This window comes from Malaclemys terrapin, chromosome 11 (genome assembly GCF_027887155.1).
Source record: "Malaclemys terrapin pileata isolate rMalTer1 chromosome 11, rMalTer1.hap1, whole genome shotgun sequence".
Classification (NCBI taxonomy): domain Eukaryota; kingdom Metazoa; phylum Chordata; order Testudines; family Emydidae; genus Malaclemys; species Malaclemys terrapin.
Window position 1 is genome coordinate 412,315 of NC_071515.1, and position 16,263 is coordinate 428,577.

Consider the following 16,263-nt stretch of genomic DNA (forward strand, 5'->3'; position numbering starts at 1 on the left):
CCAAAGGGTCTGCGAGGTCGCAGCGCAGGCTCCTACCTGGCCTGTCCAGTGCTCTCTGCCCATGGTGGGAACCGCAGCACTGCTAGTGTTCCCAAGCAGAGCAAAGGGGGCATACACGGCAGGAAGAGGCGGAACCCCAGATTGGGGGTGAGAAAAGGGCCCCCAGCATCGCCGAGCACAGACCGTGCAGGGAACGAGAGGCGGGAATTCAGACCTTTCCCTGCGTGTTACTCACCCAGACCCGGAGCACGAGGCTCCTGGATTTAGTTGTTATTCCAAGGGTTTTGCCAAATCAGCCTGGAACAATCCGAATGTGTGACTGACCCGTGCCACAAGCTGTAACCCCTGTTCCCTGACTGGACGAGTGGAACGCTTAGAAATGAGGTGTACAGGCCATGACCCGGGGGGGCTGGGTGCCTATGTGACCCCCACACCTCCTGGGTGTGGGGCACTGAGACCCGGGAGAGGTCACGTGAGTGTGCTGGGAGGCTCACACTGCCTGGGTGCCTTTTAGCTCCTGCGGGAGAGGCTCCTGCACTAAGCTCCGGAGGCCCCAGGTTCGATCCCACCCGCTGATGACTGGGGTCTGTCGGCGTGAAACCTGCACCGAGGTTCTGCATCCCTGAGCCCCCTCTCCTAGCCCAGGGAAGCTGGGAAAACACCGAGACCCTTCAGCCCTGGCCTGGGGGAGCTAGGTGTGGCACAGGCTAGTTCCTTGCTGGCTCTATTGCTCTCCGGATGCAGCCTAGAGCCCTGGAGGAACCAACCTCTTGTGACTCCAGTGATCCCTATTCTCGTCTCCCCAGGACTCCAGCCTCAGCCCAGATGCCGGTGGCGGGAGGCAGGACCAGGCCCTGGAACTTAATATCTCAGCAGATACAAGCAGGGGATTTGCAAAGGGGAGGGGCCCAGCTGCGGTATTTTGGGGTCAGGCCAGGGGGACAGCAAGGCAAAGGGGGGAATTCAGAGGAGAAGTGCTTGCAGCAGCCCCAGCAATAGGTGACCAAGGTGGGACTGTGGCGAATCGCTTTATCCCGAGGGGGGCTGGAAGGAATTGGAGGGAGGGGTCTGAGAGAGCAGGGGAAGGCTGGCAGGACGTGGGGAGAAGGGCAGAGAGGAGCTAGGTGGGAGGTGAGAAATCTGGGTGTGAATCCCAAGGGCTGCATGGCTGGAATGAACAGTCCCGGCTCCTCTCACAGATGGGCTGGGACTGAAGAAACAGATTCCAGATGTGTCTGTGTCTGCAGGTTTTCTTCACCAGAACGAAGCCTAAAGAGAAACGGCCGGACGATGGTTCTGGGAGAAGGACGGCCCGGAGTAGAGGGGGCAAAACGTCACCCGAAACAGGCCTGTGTATCAAAGAGTAACTCCATTCGCTGAACCCCCTGGGACCAGCGTCTTATCACGCAGGGGCCTCCCTGAGCCCTGCCCTGTGTTTGGAGAAATCACCAGCCACGTGCACGTCATTTATAGGCATCCTAAGAGGTTTCATCCGGCTGATTCCAAGGGACAGAAATTAACTGTCGCTGGGGATTGTTTTCTATAGTGAGGGACTGAAAAGAAAGGGGACAGTAACTGTGTTTTATTTAAAGCAACAAAGTCCTGTGGCACCTTATAGACTAACAGACGTATTGGAGCATAAACTTTCGTGGGTGAATACCCACTTCGTCAGACGCATGTAATGGAAATTTCCAGAGGCAGGTATAAATATGCAGGCAAGAATCAGTGTTTTATTTAAATGTCCAAATTACCTCCTCATCCATTTATATAATCCAGATCCTTCACACACACACAGAGACACACACAGACACAGAGGACACCCTGTTGCCAGCCCCAACTGCAGAGAATTACTTTAGAACGGCGCCCTCGCTGCTCTTGACATTTCTTCGCGAGGCAGAACCCGGCCATTCGTTAATTTCCCTTTGAGTTCACTGCACTCTGTTGGAGTCTTAACCAAATGTTACAACTACGAGAGAGCGCGCTAGGGTCTGGCAGAGCTCCCTGAGCTGAACGCCCGTCTCTCTCCAAGCCGCTGGCAGCTCCAGGGGCTGCCAGATCCCTTTGGACTGTGACGGTGAGCCAGCTGCAGCTGGGCAAATGCTGTCTTAGCTTCTCTGGGCGCTGGCTGCGGCTGCTGCTCCTCCTTGTAAGGACGAGCTGTGCTCTGCTAGTGCAACAAGTTCTCCAGTCTCAGCGCTCTCACCATCGCTCACTGATTCACACACTCAGTCCCGGGGTTCCCATCCCCCTGTGCTCAAACACAGGCTCTTCCCTGCCCATCACCCGTCTCTCCCAGTCCCTAAACACTGGATCGCCCCAGGTCCCTGGGGATCTGTGTGAATAAAGGGTACAAAAGGTTCCTCGGATACCCAGTCCATAGGACACTGGCTGGGGGACCAGGTAAGATAAGGGAGAAGATTCCAGCTGGGACAGGGAATCCCAGCAGCCGGGAGGGTGGATGGGCTGATTGGGGCTTTTCCTTTGCTAAGCTAGGCAGAGCCAGAGGAGGGCGGAGAAGACTGGAGCTGGCTGCTGTCTCCTAACTCCAGAGATGGGAAACCAGACTCTGAAAAGTCAAATGATGACGACATTTGTGGAATCAGCAAATATATTAACTGTCCCAAACCTTAGTTAATGCAGAGCTAAGACTGCCCAGCACGACCTTGTGCCCTTCCCCAGTGCGGAGAGTGGCTAAACCTACACCTCTAAAACCCAAGAAATGAAGGTAAATGTCATTCCCACCGCACAACCTTAACTCTGCCCTCTTGGAGCTGGCAACAGCCACTGAGAACGGTTCAGTAAAGGTGTTGATATAATAAGCAGACACAAAGGACTAAGAAGATGGACCATTGCTTGTGCTGTATTCCGCAGATTTGAATCCTAGAATTCATCTGAATGCACCTGACTACCTTGGCCGTGTGAGGCGTAGCTGTACTGAATGGGGACGAGATTCGCCGGAGCGGGCTGGCAGAGCTGTCCCTGTGATAGCAGGAGAGGTGCAGGTGTACTTTAAAAGGGTCAGTAATGCTTCATTGCAGTGCTGAGTTCTGCAGGCTCTGCCAGTAGAAATGCACAAGGGACTGTAGCCATGGAGTCTGTCAGCCATCTGACTCCGGGGCTCACTGCGGGGTCAGTGAAAGCCACGTCTCCCAAGGAATCCTCAGGGCAAGGGCGAAGCCATGGGAACATTTTGCCATTCTGGGGTGGGCTGTGTGGGGCAGGCTCGGTTTTTGAATGTAAGTGAGAGCGGCTCACTATGCCTGACCTACCCCAGAGTCTTCCCTTAGCAACAGAAGGTGTTCGAATTTGTCCTACACTGCTCACCAGTGCTCTATTCCTGAAGTGTTCTGCAGCATCTGCAAAGGTAGAGAGAAAATGTGTGGTACAGGTACGTTGGGACTTCACTCAAAGACGGCAGAGTTAAGGTTATGTTGTGGGGGTAGCATGTACTCTAATGTTCTATTTCCTGCTTTTCATGGGAGTTAAGTTTGCACAGGGTTTCAGAGCAATCTGACTGGTAAAAGCAGCTTCTTATTGGGGGGCTGTATCTGCGGAACCCCTAGACCAAACGGCCACAACCTCCCACCACTAGCTCTGCCTCCAGCCCAGATGAAGCACAGCAATTTTCAAGACAATCCAGGTCCACGTGTGGATTTTAGAGCACACAGAAAGCTGGCAGTTCAAAAGGAAGCTAGTCTCAACTGCTCCAGTCTAACTCACTTCAGCCTGTCCTAGTCGGGGCATTTATTCGCTTTCTCCCCAGTGGGTTCTCAGATGTCTACTGCGGGTTGATTTCTGACTGAAGCTTTTCCCACACTTGAGGCACTTATAGGGTCTCTCCCCAGTGTGAACTTTCTGGTGCCTGGTAAGGTTTGAGCGCCGACTGAAGCTTTCTCCACACTTCAGGCAGTTATAGGGTTTCTCTCCTGTGTGAGTTGTCTGATGCCTCACAAGACCAGTCCTATCACGGAAGTTCTCCCCACACTCGGGGCAGCTATAAGGTTTAGCTCTCTCTCCGGTGTGGATTCTCTCATGTCTAAGAAAGGATGACCAGTTACAGAAGGTTTCCCCACACTGAGAGCATATGAAGGTTTTTGCTTCTCTGTGGACTCTCTGGTGGCCAATAAGGTGTGATCTCTCACCAAAGGTTTTCCCGCAGTCGGGGCACTTATAGGATTTTTCTCTCGTGTGGATTTTCTGATGTTTTTTCAGGGTTGGGATGCCAATAAAGTTTTTTCCACACTGAAGACATTTATGAGGTCTTTCTCCTGTGTGGGTTCTGCGATGTATGATAAGGTATAAACTCCGACTGAAGCTTTTCCCACACTCGGTGCATGTGTTTTTCCCCTCCCCTTTGGAGGATCTCTGGTGCATCATGTTTTCGCTAAGATTCTTCGAACCACCTTCACATTGAGTGGATTTACCCGCGTTCTTCCCGGCCTGGTTTCCCTGCTGTCTCTCTGGCCTGTGCTGAGACCCACCAGCTTTTCCAGGCTCTGGACTCCAGGACACAGTCGCTTCAGATCTACCCAATAAAGTCCCGTGAGTTTCAACTTGCTCGGGATCTTCCTGCTGAGGAGTCTCTTTCACGTTCTCACTCATCATCTCCTCACCTGCTGGGACAGAGAGAGAATCCAGACATGAGTCATTCCCTGCGCCGGGGAAGGAAAGGAGAGAAACAAGCCCAAATAACACTGGAGAAACTGAAAACTCAGAATCCTCCCCAAACCCTTTCCCAAGGGAGCGAGAGAAGGGGACGAATCTGGACACCACATCCCATCTGAACAATCAGAGGTAGTGAGGGCAGGAGAGAGGGAGCTACTGCCAAGTGTCTAGCGTTCTAGGAACAACTCTGACCTGGCTAAGATGAAGCAGACCCTGGGGGACTTTAGAAGTAGGATTGCCAACTTTCTAATTGCAGAAAACCGAACACCCTTGCCCCGCCCCCTGTCCAGAGGCCTCACCCCTGCTCACTCCATCCCCCTTCCCTCCATCAATCGCTCTCTCCCACCTTCGCTCACTCGCTCATTTTCCCTGCAAGGCCCGAGCAGGCACCAGGAGAAGACCAGGAGCTGCAAGGATTTGAATGTGGGAGATGGAACGTGTGACTCAAATACCCTTCGCCTCACCAGGGAGAGATTTTAAACACTACTGTCAATTAAACTTTTTAACTTCTTCTGCAGTGTAAAGAAGATACAAACAAAAGAAAACAAAACCAGGTTTAATGAGCGTGGCAATTGAAACGACTTACATTTATACTTCTGTTCTTTTCTTGCTGCCACCACAAGCTCCTTCGCTGCTTTTGTCTTCAAAAATCCAGCAAACTCGGCACATGTCATTTTATAGTTGAAGTGCACGAATAACTGAGCTTTCAGCATGTCCACATGGAGCTGATTCCTTTCGTTAGTCCTCAAGTTCTTCATAACACTGAAAATACGTTCCACAAATGCGTTGGTGGGTGGTACAGCAAGCACATGCTGGACAATTTTAAGTAAGTTCGGGGCCTCCCAGCGCTTAAAGAATTCTACCCATACCTCAGAGACATTGATTCGATGGTGGCGCTCTTGTTGCTGCGGGGACAATGTCGATTCAGCATCATTTGTCAAACTCTTTAGGGTTGGTAGCGCATCATTCAATGAGCACATTTCTGTAAAGAGTTCATCTCCGTCTACTTGAATGTCCCAGTTTGTAGTCAAAGCACACAGTTTGTCTAGCTCAAGAGGTCCGTCCAGATTGAGTGGTGCACACAACACATAGAAAGAGTTTTCGCTGAAATCAAACCACTTTTCCAGGTACTGCAGCATGCGTGTGTAAGCCCGTTGGGCATCGCCAACAAATTTACTCTGCTCATTAGGCGGCAGTTTCTTCAAGAACTGTGTCACCTTGTACCCATAGAAGCCTTGCTCTTGCCGATTCTGAATCTCTCTTCTCAGCCTGTTGAATATGCCATACAGTTCAGTTACCTGAATGAAATCACTTTCAAGAACCTTTATGGTGTTGTTAAATTGGCTCAGAATGTTGTGCACAAAGTAGATGTACAGCTCGGGAAGCGTAATAATGTCATCATCGGATACTGCGTCCTCTTGCTCGGAAAGAAAGGCCCATATTGCACAGCTCACTTTTTCCTCTCCTTTGTTCACAAAGTAAGATTTGAGGGCAGGCCAATGCTTCAGTAACCTGTCGACGGCAGTGAAAAGGGTCACAAAACGTGTAGGTACATGGCGTAAGATTTCCGAATATTCTGTCTCCAGGAAGTCAAAGAACTCTTTAAGTTCACTAATATTCTTTGCACTGGACGAGAATTCACTGAAAACCTTGATGACCAAATTCTCTACATCGTAAGAGAGCATTTTCAAGCCATGTTTTGCTGTATTGTGCACTATGTGAGTGCTGCAATGCCCTGGCACAAGGTTTGGTAAATCCAACATTTGTTTTAGGTGCACCAAAACAGACTTGTGTTTTCCAAAATTGACAGATGCGTTGTCTGCGCCGTATGCCACAATTTTATTATGTATCAGACCGGCATTTTGAAGACATCTTCTTAAGTTGTTTGCGATTGCCTCTGACGTTTCATCTGCATCCTCGAAAAAGTCTACGATACATGTGCAACTTCCCTTATCTTTATTAAAGTAGCGGAGGGCAACTGGGAATAATTTTGTGTTCCCTTTATTAGAAGCATCTGTCACTATTGAGAATGATGAGGATCCAATGTCTTGCATGGCCAGTTTTAATGAATGGGGTGCTAATACGGTCTCAATCAAAGCCTCCGTTTTACTCCTTCCACAGTGAATTTTGGAAGCTAACTTGGAATCAGTGAAAATGGAGGGGTAGAGTTTATTTCCACAGTCTTGAGAATGGTAGCTGTGGTGGTGTGTAACTCCATGGTATGTTAAGAGCAATTCAGCCGTGCACACCTGTTGTTCTTCGGAGGTATCAATCTTTACGAAGAATTTATCGATTGGACTGGACTGGACTTGTCCTCGTACTTTGATTTTGTGACCCGCTGTCTCTGCATGATGCTGGATAGCTTTTACAGAATCAAAGTGAACCTTGAATTGAACATGACAAATAGAACAGTATCCCGACTCTTCGCTTGCCTTTGTAAGCCAATTCTGGTACTCTGGGAGTTGCAACCACTCGTCTTTAAAAGAGCACAGCTTTCGAATCTTTTTCTTTTCGGGTTCCGCCATTTCACCTCGCACTAGTGTTACTGCAGCACAGTTTAGCTGATAGATAAAACAGTGTTAACTGTGGATGGCCCAACGCTAACTGTGTTGCTGACCGTTGATGCCAGCTGACTAGGTCCTTAACTCTTTAAAGGCTAGTTGGTCCCTACTGCTTCTGACTGTGCCCTGAAAAAGTTATTCAAAGATTCAATCAAATATATTGTTTTGACAGATATAGTATGCTAATTTCAGGTTTTATTTTTTACAGCACACTAGAGAACAATAGAAAATTATGATAACTGGACTTATGGTGTCTGGTCAATACTTCTGACGGCACCTGGACTTTTTCTATTCTATTGTATTATATTAGCTTCTATAATTTGTCATAAGCTATTTTTCTGTTTTCAGTGGAGCTGGAGTTAACACAGGTGTTTTGACTAGCGTGTGTAACATCCAGTTCTGTAAAGACCTCTCTAGATTTGCATCAGTTCAATTAGCACCACCCTGGGAACAGCACAAAGTGCTGCAGCTGCACAACAAACCGAAAACGGCATGCTTACAGCGTCACCGTTTTTCATGCTTAGTACAGTTTTATTAAGCCATGACAAAATGATGTGAAAGCTATCAGATAACAATATAATTTACCTTGGATACCAGCTACTCTCAAGATTAACAAAACAAGGCACTAACATGTTAATATATTAACTCAACTGTATTAAGATAATATATTCAGAATTTTGTTTGAACCTTTAAGACAATTAAAAAACCCACCCAGAAGAGAGCAGGGCATAGTTTAAAAAATATCAATCTGCCATATATTTGTAAGATGGGGATTTTCAATGGTCATCATCCTGCCCTGACGCTTACATTGTCACCTTATCCCCATATTGGTGATGGGCAGTTGTGATGGGGTGCTACTTTTTATGGGTGCCAAGTGACCTTGAGACTTGTGACCATACCAAAAATGGTGGTTTACTTGCACAATCTGGAGTGAGGGTGACCCTTAATTTATAGGATTTGGACCTTCTACTAGAATAGTGGTTATTGCTAAATGTTGTACAAAAGAGGACACAAGCTAACTGGAGAAAATGCATGTAATAACTAACCCCACCCTCCCCAAAAGCCATGTTTTAAAGGTTTTATATACATACCGATAAAGGGAAACAACAGCACATTACATGTAGAATTGGTTATAAAAGGCCCTAGGTAGATTTCAGTAACATCAAACTGCATTCTGCCAGCTAATTATCATTACTATTAAACACCCACCTTAGTGCAAAATACTGCGTAGGTGCTTTAGGGCTCAGACTAATCAAGATGCAAGATTAGCCACTGATACAGGTCATCTTTTCCATAACTCAGTTTTTACAAAGCTGCTACTCACTGCTTTTTACCACCGAGTAATTTAACTGGAAAAAACAAAAGGATCTGAAATACTGGATTAATTACATTCTTATTACTTGGGGACCAGCCACAAGTCTCACCATTCCAGTGCAAAAAAACCTAGCTGTACAGAGAATTAGATTAAATCCAGTGATATATCTTCTAGGTTATACCTTTTATAAAAAGTGCTACATGGTTCCACCTTAAATGCTCACACATTGAAGTAACGTTGTAAACATTCCTTATTTGTATTACAGTAGCACTTTCACCAGGCAATTGTGCTAAGCAGTGTACACATCTGTAACATACAGATGGGGGGAGGAGCATTGGCCTGCTAAACTCAGGGTTGTGTGTTCAATCCTTGAGGGGGCCATTTAGGGAACTGGGGTAAAATCAGTACTTGGTCCTGCTAGTGAGGGCAGGGGGCTGGACTCGATGACCTTTCAGGGTCCCTTCCAGTTCTATGAGATAGGTATATCTCCATATATATATATACAGTCCCTGCCCCAAAGATCTTACAGTCTACATATTAGCCAAAAGATGGATCTAGAAACAGACGGGGGAGCAATGGCAGTGCAAACTTCTCTGTGTTGCCCTCACCAATGTGCCTCAACTGTGCAGTGGAGCCTCCCAGCCATGAGGTATCTTGATGCTCTTGATTCCCACTTCAGTCTCTGTGCCAGGAGTGCCAGTTGTATCAAGAACCCACGTGGGACTGAACCTAGGGCATGATGCTGCAAGCGCTTGTTCACCTGAATATTCTTCTGAACCGAATGGGACTAATTACTGGCCTACAGCCGGATTCACACCCTTGATCTGGAGAGGAAAGGGTCTGGCTCCTGTTACCAGTTCTCTGAGCCTCCTAGTCTCCCAGCCCTTCACTGTTGGGAGACTGTTCTCCACACTAATAGATAAGGCTGCATTTTAGTCATGGGTACTTTTAGTAAAAATCATGGACAGGTCACGGGCAGTAAACAAACATTCGCAGCCCCCAACCTGTCCATGACAGTAACTTTACAATATAGCCCCAAGCAAACTGACAACAGGGGCTCTTGGAAGAAATTCCATCCCAGGGAAAAAAACATTCTCAAAAAAGGAGAAGGGTTCAGTAGGTCAACCTCAGGGGGATAAAAACAGCTGGTGAACCCAAATCCCTCCAGCTTATTTCTCACAGCCACTGGGGCGCCCCTACAGAACACATCTGAATTGGTTGGAATCAGTTCCCAGCTGTAAACAGCTCACAAGAATGAACTCACAGACAAGATAATTAGCTGTGCCACAAGGCCATGTTACTCACTCATCCATTGTTAGCCTTTCCTCTGCTCTGCCGCCTGGCTATCAAGTACCCCTCTGCCTGCTGCCACCCCCTCCCCGACAAGGGTTCATATTTAGCTCCTGGGTTTGGAGTTAGACGTTGTTAGATCTTGTGTGGGCAAGGTTTTCCTTATAGAAGAACTTTCCCTTTACCAAGAGTCCTCAAAAAGAATTTTAGAAATTAAACATATAAATCCTAGTTGTTATTAAAGATCATGTATATTTTCTTAATCATGTATGATTGTACATTAACGTCTCTTTCGGTACTAAAAACAACTTTTTGACATTAATTTTACTTACATTTGCTGTCTCAAATTTAGAAGCAGAAACACAAATCCTGAAGGATTCAGCCTGAATCGTTCTGTTCTTTGAGCTGGACTTCTCCACTCTGTAGCTACATTTCTTTGTCTGTGTCACCCATCACAGTAGTATCTAAGCACATACATGTTAAATTAGTGGACTTTTATAATCTCACTGTGATTTTTACTTTGTAATATCACTCGTAAATACATGTGGCAATTTCAGCAATGGTGGGACATTTCCAAATCCTTGATTGGATTTAAAGTTTGGACATGTTTTTTAATTATATGCCCTGAACACTAAGGGAAATCTCAGTTAGGAATATCAGATACTGTGGTGGCTAGAGCAAACAGGGCCCTTACTTAGTGAAGGACAGAACTTGCTTTTCATTCCAGCAGCTACAGGACCTTCATTCATTGCCTGTGCACTGTAGTTTGTTTGGGAAGTTTTGCAGCTTTAACAAACAGGTTTGGCACTTGCTTAATTCTCATCCCCAACCTCTAGCTTGCTCCCTGGCCCGCCGAGGCTAGCAAACACCGTGGGGGTAGCAAGGGGCAGCCCGGAGCACTGCTATAGGCCCCAGCCCCAGGCAGGGCCAGGCCACTACACCAGGGCCCGGGATCGGCAGGAGCCAGGGGTCTGAGGCCAGAAGGGCCCCACTGGTGAGCTGGGAGGAAGCTGAGGCACGCAGCACCGGCAGGATGTGGGGCCCTACGGGGGAGAATGTGCAGGAGTCCCTGCTGGCCACAGGGCCCTGAGAGGGGCTGTCTCATCCGCCTCCCCTCCAGCAGCCCCATTCCCAGAGCCCCTTGCAGCGCTCCAAGATGGGGATACCTCGAGCTCCTGGGTGCCGGCGACGGGGAGACAGAGTGCAGGGTCGCCACCGGGGCATGCACCGCAGTTCAAGCCTCGGCCAATGGGAGCTGCACCTGCAGGCCAGGGCAGCATGTGGAACCCGCCTGGCCACCCCTCTGCCTGGGAGCTGGACATGCCGGCCGTTTCCCGGGAGCCGCACGGAGCTGGGCAGGGAGCCTGCCAGCCCTGCTGCACCTCGCCAATGGGACTTTTAACAGCCCGGTCAGCAGTGCTGTCAGCCACCAGGGTCCCTTTTCGACTGGGTGTTCTTGTCGAAAACCGGACACCTGGCAACCTATTTAGAAGGCACTGGTGGGAGTCACAGCTTCGCTTGCTGATACTTTACTGTGTCAAGTTATTTGATTCCTCACCCGTGCAGCACCTCTCAGCAGCTCCCTTTCGTCAGCGGCCCGGAGCTCCAGAACCCCTGGGTCTTCACCCCACTCCAACCGGGAAAGAACGTCAGCCCTGAAAATCCTGCTATGAGGAAAGAGAACAAGCGAGACCTGATGAATCTGCGGGATATTTCTCACAAAGCATGTTCCGTGATTTTAAACCTCAGCCTGTTTTAAAGCAGTAAAATCCTAAAAACACACTCAGCAGTATGTCTTCGTCAGTCACATTTCTTTCCAAATATAGACAAATTCCTGCAGTTCAAAAGGTGTATGTATAGGGGGAGGGGGATCTGAGAAAAAGTTATATAAACATTTTTAAAATAGCGGGAAAGGGGGCAAGGTGTGAGGAGGTCTGTTTTTTTTAAAACAAACTTTGAGGATGAGATGGAAAATGGCAAAATCTAAGGAGATTTGATATTAATAGTCGATTACGGGAGAAAAATGTGAGGGGATTTTAGGTCCTTATTCAAGAACTAGGGAGAAAAGAGGCAACTACAGGGGAGTTTAGATCAGTACTGAGAATCGGAGTGGATATTCAATAAGTAATAGATAAGATGGTAAGAAAATCACAGGTTGTGACTTTGTTGCAGAAAGCACAACTTTCAGCACACACCCCAAATGTGAGCGATGTTGTGACCCCGTGCACCAGATCGCAACACCCGCTTACGTTCCCTGTAAGCTGTGCAGCCATGCACCAGGCTCTAAAGAGCCACCCAGGCAGGTGGGGGGAGGCGCCCCTCCCCCGGCCCACCGGAGCTGCCGCTCCCTGGGGATTGGAGGGCACGGTATCCATCCCCTTTGGAGGGTACAGGACTCTGCCGCCCACCTGACACCGAACAAGAGTTTAGGGTCTGTTTGTGGTACTGACTGCACCGAAATGGCAACTTTAACTAGACGTGGCCACGACTTTTGAACAAAAATAGCCCCCCCCCACACACACACACACACTTTCTTACAGCATTAGTAAGAGATAATTAGAGAGAAAATGTACAAAATCTGGGGAGATTTTATCTCTATCTTGCGTCACTGATGCCCCCAGGTCAGCCACTGACACGGGCAGCAGGGACCCCTGGGCGATGCTGCCTTTACAGGGGCAGGGACGGGATGAGCTGGAAGGTCCCGGGGCAGTTGGGAGGGGCAGGAGTGGAGCACGGACAGGGGGTTGGCAGCTGGTGGTTGGGGGCAGGTAGAGCAGATGGGTCGGAGCAAATTGGGGTTAGTCTCAGTTGAGAACACTACGGGACAGATTTTTAAGCAATATTTATGTGCCTAAAGACACAGATGGATGCTTCTGAAAACCCCACTAGAGACCTATCTGCATGTTTAGGCACCTAAGTCCTTTTTAAAACTACGGCCCGTACTCCAGCAGTGGAGGAGGCCGGTGATTGGCGGCTGGGGATGGAAGTTGGGCTGAGGGGAACTGTGGAGCTGGGGTGCGGCAAGCGAGCTGGGCAGTTTACTGATATTCCATAATTTGGGGAAATGGGGCACTGTCTGCAGAGGATTTCATATCAGTATTTAATGAGTAGCTGGGAGTTTAACTCAGTCTGTCGGGGTCCGGCCAACTGCCCCGTTAGCAGTCGGGTGGCACCGCTCCCCCGTGTTCTGTTCGGTCCTTACAGCCCCTTATCGCCCCCTCCTGGAAGGTGTGGGCAGGGCCGACGAGAGGGGAGGGGAAGCCGATACAAATTACCGGGGCCCGGCAGTCCGGAAGGGGGCCCGGGGCCCGGCTTCTCCTCCCCCCTTATCGGCCCTGTTTAGCCGGTCCGCCCTTGCTGGGGGGGGCCCGAAAAAAAATTTTCACCGGGGCCCGAACCCGCTCTTGGCAGCCCTGAGCTTGGGAGCACATGTGATTCCATGTGCAAGTGAATGACAGACTGGTAAGAGACGTGTCGTTCCAGGTGTAAAAATCTACAGAATTGTAATTTCAGTCATATCACCCTCTGCACTGCACTGTGGTGGGGGACTCTGTGTTACCCGGGTCCCAGGGCCAAGTCCTGCAGATGGTGGACATTTCCACTACAAAAAGCAACAGAGGGTCCTGAGGCACCTTTAAGACTAACAGAAGTATTGGGAGCATAAGCTTTCGTGGGTAAGAACCTCACTTCTTCAGATGGTTCTTACCCACGAAAGCTTATGCTCCCAATACTTCTGTTAGTCTTAAAGGTGTCACAGGACCCTCTGTTGCTTTTTACAGATTCAGACTAACACGGCTACCCCTCTGATAATTTCCACTATAGTGTCATCGGAACTGGTTGAGTCGGGTATCCCTCAAAAGGCCTCTCTCCCATGGACACGCTGGCACCAAGCATGTTTTTAATTTTTTTAAATTATACTTTAACACACGTTGGCACATGCAGCCTCATAAAGATAAACGGCGGCCCTTGACCGACTAGCCTATGACACGGGGGGGAGGTAACATCTTTTACTGGGCCAACTTCAGTGAAAATGCTGCAAAGAAGGGCTGTCTTAGGAAAAAAGAGGAGTGGATATTTGGGGGGACAGCGGCTTAAATTGCTGCAAGGGAGGTTTACGTTGGACATTAGGAAAAACTTTCTAACTGTCAGGGGGGTTAAGCACTGGAATAAATTGCCTAGGGAGGCTGTGGACTCTCAGTCACTGGAGGTTTTTAAGAACAGGTTAAACAAACACCTGTCAGGAATGGTCTAGTTATTACCAGAGAGCCGTGCCGTCCATAGGACGGATCGGGGCAGTCACCCCGGAGTCTGCACTTTGGGGGGCCCCACTCCTCTGCCCCGCCCTCACTTCAGGGGGACCTGGCAGGGCCAGGGCAGCACAGGGGTGGGGGTCAGCAGCCGTGCTACCAGCCCAGCCCTGCTGCACCCTCCAGCTCCTGGCGGCACTCGGGGGCAGGGGCTTGGGGGAAGGGGTGGAGTAGGGGTGAGGCCTAGGGTGGAGTGTGGGGGTTGTCCCGGGCCCCGCACCTCCCTAGGGACAACCCTGGTTATTACATGGTCCTGTCATGAGTGCAGGGACTGGGCTAGATGACCTCTTGAGGTCCCTTCCAGTTCTACACTTCTATGATTTTATGCCATATTTTCTCTTCTTTCTGCCTTCCCCCCTTTCTTGCTGTTTTAAAACTTTCCCGATTCTCTCTGAAAGGTGGCTGTCCTTCTGTAATGTGTAACGAGGTCTATGATTATAGTTTCTCTGTCTATCACTCATATTTGGTGACCTTTGTGAAATTGTTTAATCAACTTTATTTAGAATGGCATTAACCACAGACTTCATGCATCTGCTGAAGTGGGTTTTAGCCCACGAAAGCTTATGCCCAAATAAATTTGTTATCTCTAAGGTGCCCCAGGATTCCTCGTTGTATTAACCACATTAAAATTATTTTTCTCTAAAACTTCTATATCTGTATTAATACTTCTTTATTCTGCTGTTCCTAAGGTCTGGGCTATAATACAGACTTACATCAATCCATATCCCGAACGACATTGTTATATCAACCTAACCCCTAGAGTAGCCAATGCTATGCCAGTGGGAGGGTCTCCCGTCTCCTCTCCCGGAGGTGGATTCATTGCCGATGGGAAAGCGCTCTCCCTTCAGTGTAGAAAGTCTTTACATTAAAGTGCTGCATCAGTGCAGCTGTGCCAATGCAGAGTTTTACCTGCCCTACGATTCTGTAAATGAATTAATGACTTTAGAAACGCACAGACTGCCTTAAAATTCGTTTTCTCTAAGAATGCATGTTAGCCCTTTATTCTTCTGTCAGTATGACTCTGAACACCTGTTTGCTGGACTTCATTTAGAATGGCACTAAATGTACAGAAACCATATATTTTTTCTCTAAAAATGAGGAAATGGCATAAACGCTATATTTATTCCTTTCACTGTAATGCTTCCAATAAGGATACATTAGGTGGCGAAGGGAGGTGACGGAGGGCTCCTTTATATCCCAGGTGAGCGCTCTGACCACCGGGCTAAACGCTGCCTCGTCCTCCCTAAAGTGGCCCAGGCCCCGAAGGCCAAGAAAGGGTTTGCGGTTGGGATTCCCACGTAGCGGGTTTTTAGGGATCTCTTTCCAAGAGCCGAGCGGGGCCCCATCGCATTTTTAAAAATAGGACTCGGGCGCCTTTGAAAAACGGAACCATCCACCCTCCCTGCCAGGTCCGCAAAACCACTTCATCGTCCACTGAACTCATGGAAACTAGGGGGTCCGGGTCCGATTGTACAGGGACAGTCCCGACATTCAGGGCTTGCTCTAATATAGGTGCCGATTACCCCCCCCCCCCCACACACACACACAACACACAACACACCCCCAGTCCCGAATGTTCACACTCGCCACCTGGTCACCCCCACAGGAGCCTACATCTCCGTGGGGCTCTGGGGCTCCGACCCCCAGGCTCGCCCCCCGCTGCAGCGAGCCCGGCCCTGAACACGGGGTAGGGCCCTGCCATGGGGCAGCGTGACCAGAGACTGCGGCGGGGCCGCCCCCGGCCCCATAACCCGCCCCCCCGGGCCCCATAGCCCCCCCGGCCCCATAACCCGCCCCCCCCGGGCCCCATAGCCCCCCCGGCCCCATAACCCGCCCCCCCGGGCCCCATAGCCCCCCCGGCCCCATAGCCCCCCCCGGGCCCCATAGCCCCCCCGGCCCCATAACCCGCCCCCCCCGGGCCCCATAGCCCCCCCCGGGCCCATAACCCGCCCCCCCCGGGCCCCATAACCCCCCCCCGGCCGGTATCTCCACGCGGGGGGGGGGGGGGAGTCTCACCTTGGCTCCGCGCTGGGGGGCTCCGGGGCTCTGCCCGGCTCGGGGTCCCGCTGGGGCGCAGCAGCCGCGGGGGGGTGGCGGGGAGCCGGGTGGGGCCGGGGCTGAACGC

The 16,263-nt window shown here is 49.9% G+C and overlaps 1 protein-coding gene across 3 annotated transcripts; it reads right to left on the minus strand.

Moving 5' to 3' along the window:
* Nucleotides 1-1,704: 1,704 nt before the first annotated feature.
* On the minus strand, nucleotides 1,705-16,245 carry LOC128845141 (uncharacterized). 3 transcript variants are annotated; one of them, XM_054043483.1, is made up of 5 exons: nucleotides 16,155-16,245; nucleotides 11,390-11,495; nucleotides 10,164-10,295; nucleotides 5,252-7,226; nucleotides 1,705-4,616 (listed from the first exon to the last, which is right to left on the minus strand). In XM_054043483.1, exons 4-5 carry the CDS (start codon nucleotides 7,188-7,190, stop codon nucleotides 3,745-3,747), a joined length of 2,811 nt encoding a protein of 936 aa, XP_053899458.1. In that variant the 5' UTR covers nucleotides 7,191-7,226; nucleotides 10,164-10,295; nucleotides 11,390-11,495; nucleotides 16,155-16,245; the 3' UTR covers nucleotides 1,705-3,744. The 3 variants fall into 3 exon arrangements, with proteins under 3 accessions (XP_053899458.1, XP_053899459.1, XP_053899456.1); XM_054043484.1 differs by having other exon boundaries at nucleotides 1,705-4,613; nucleotides 11,390-11,498; XM_054043481.1 differs by having other exon boundaries at nucleotides 11,390-11,498.
* Nucleotides 16,246-16,263: the final 18 nt, after the last annotated feature.

Bases quoted from the DNA above. Each gene is read 5' to 3' on its own strand.
- LOC128845141 (XM_054043483.1), bottom strand. From the start codon at position 7,190: ATGGCGGAACCCGAAAAGAAAAAGATTCGAAAGCTGTGCTCTTTTAAA. The intron at 4,617-5,251 runs GTAAGTCGTTTC...TCTCTGTCCCAG, and splicing joins AAAAGAACAGAAGTATAAAT to CAGGTGAGGAGATGATGAGT.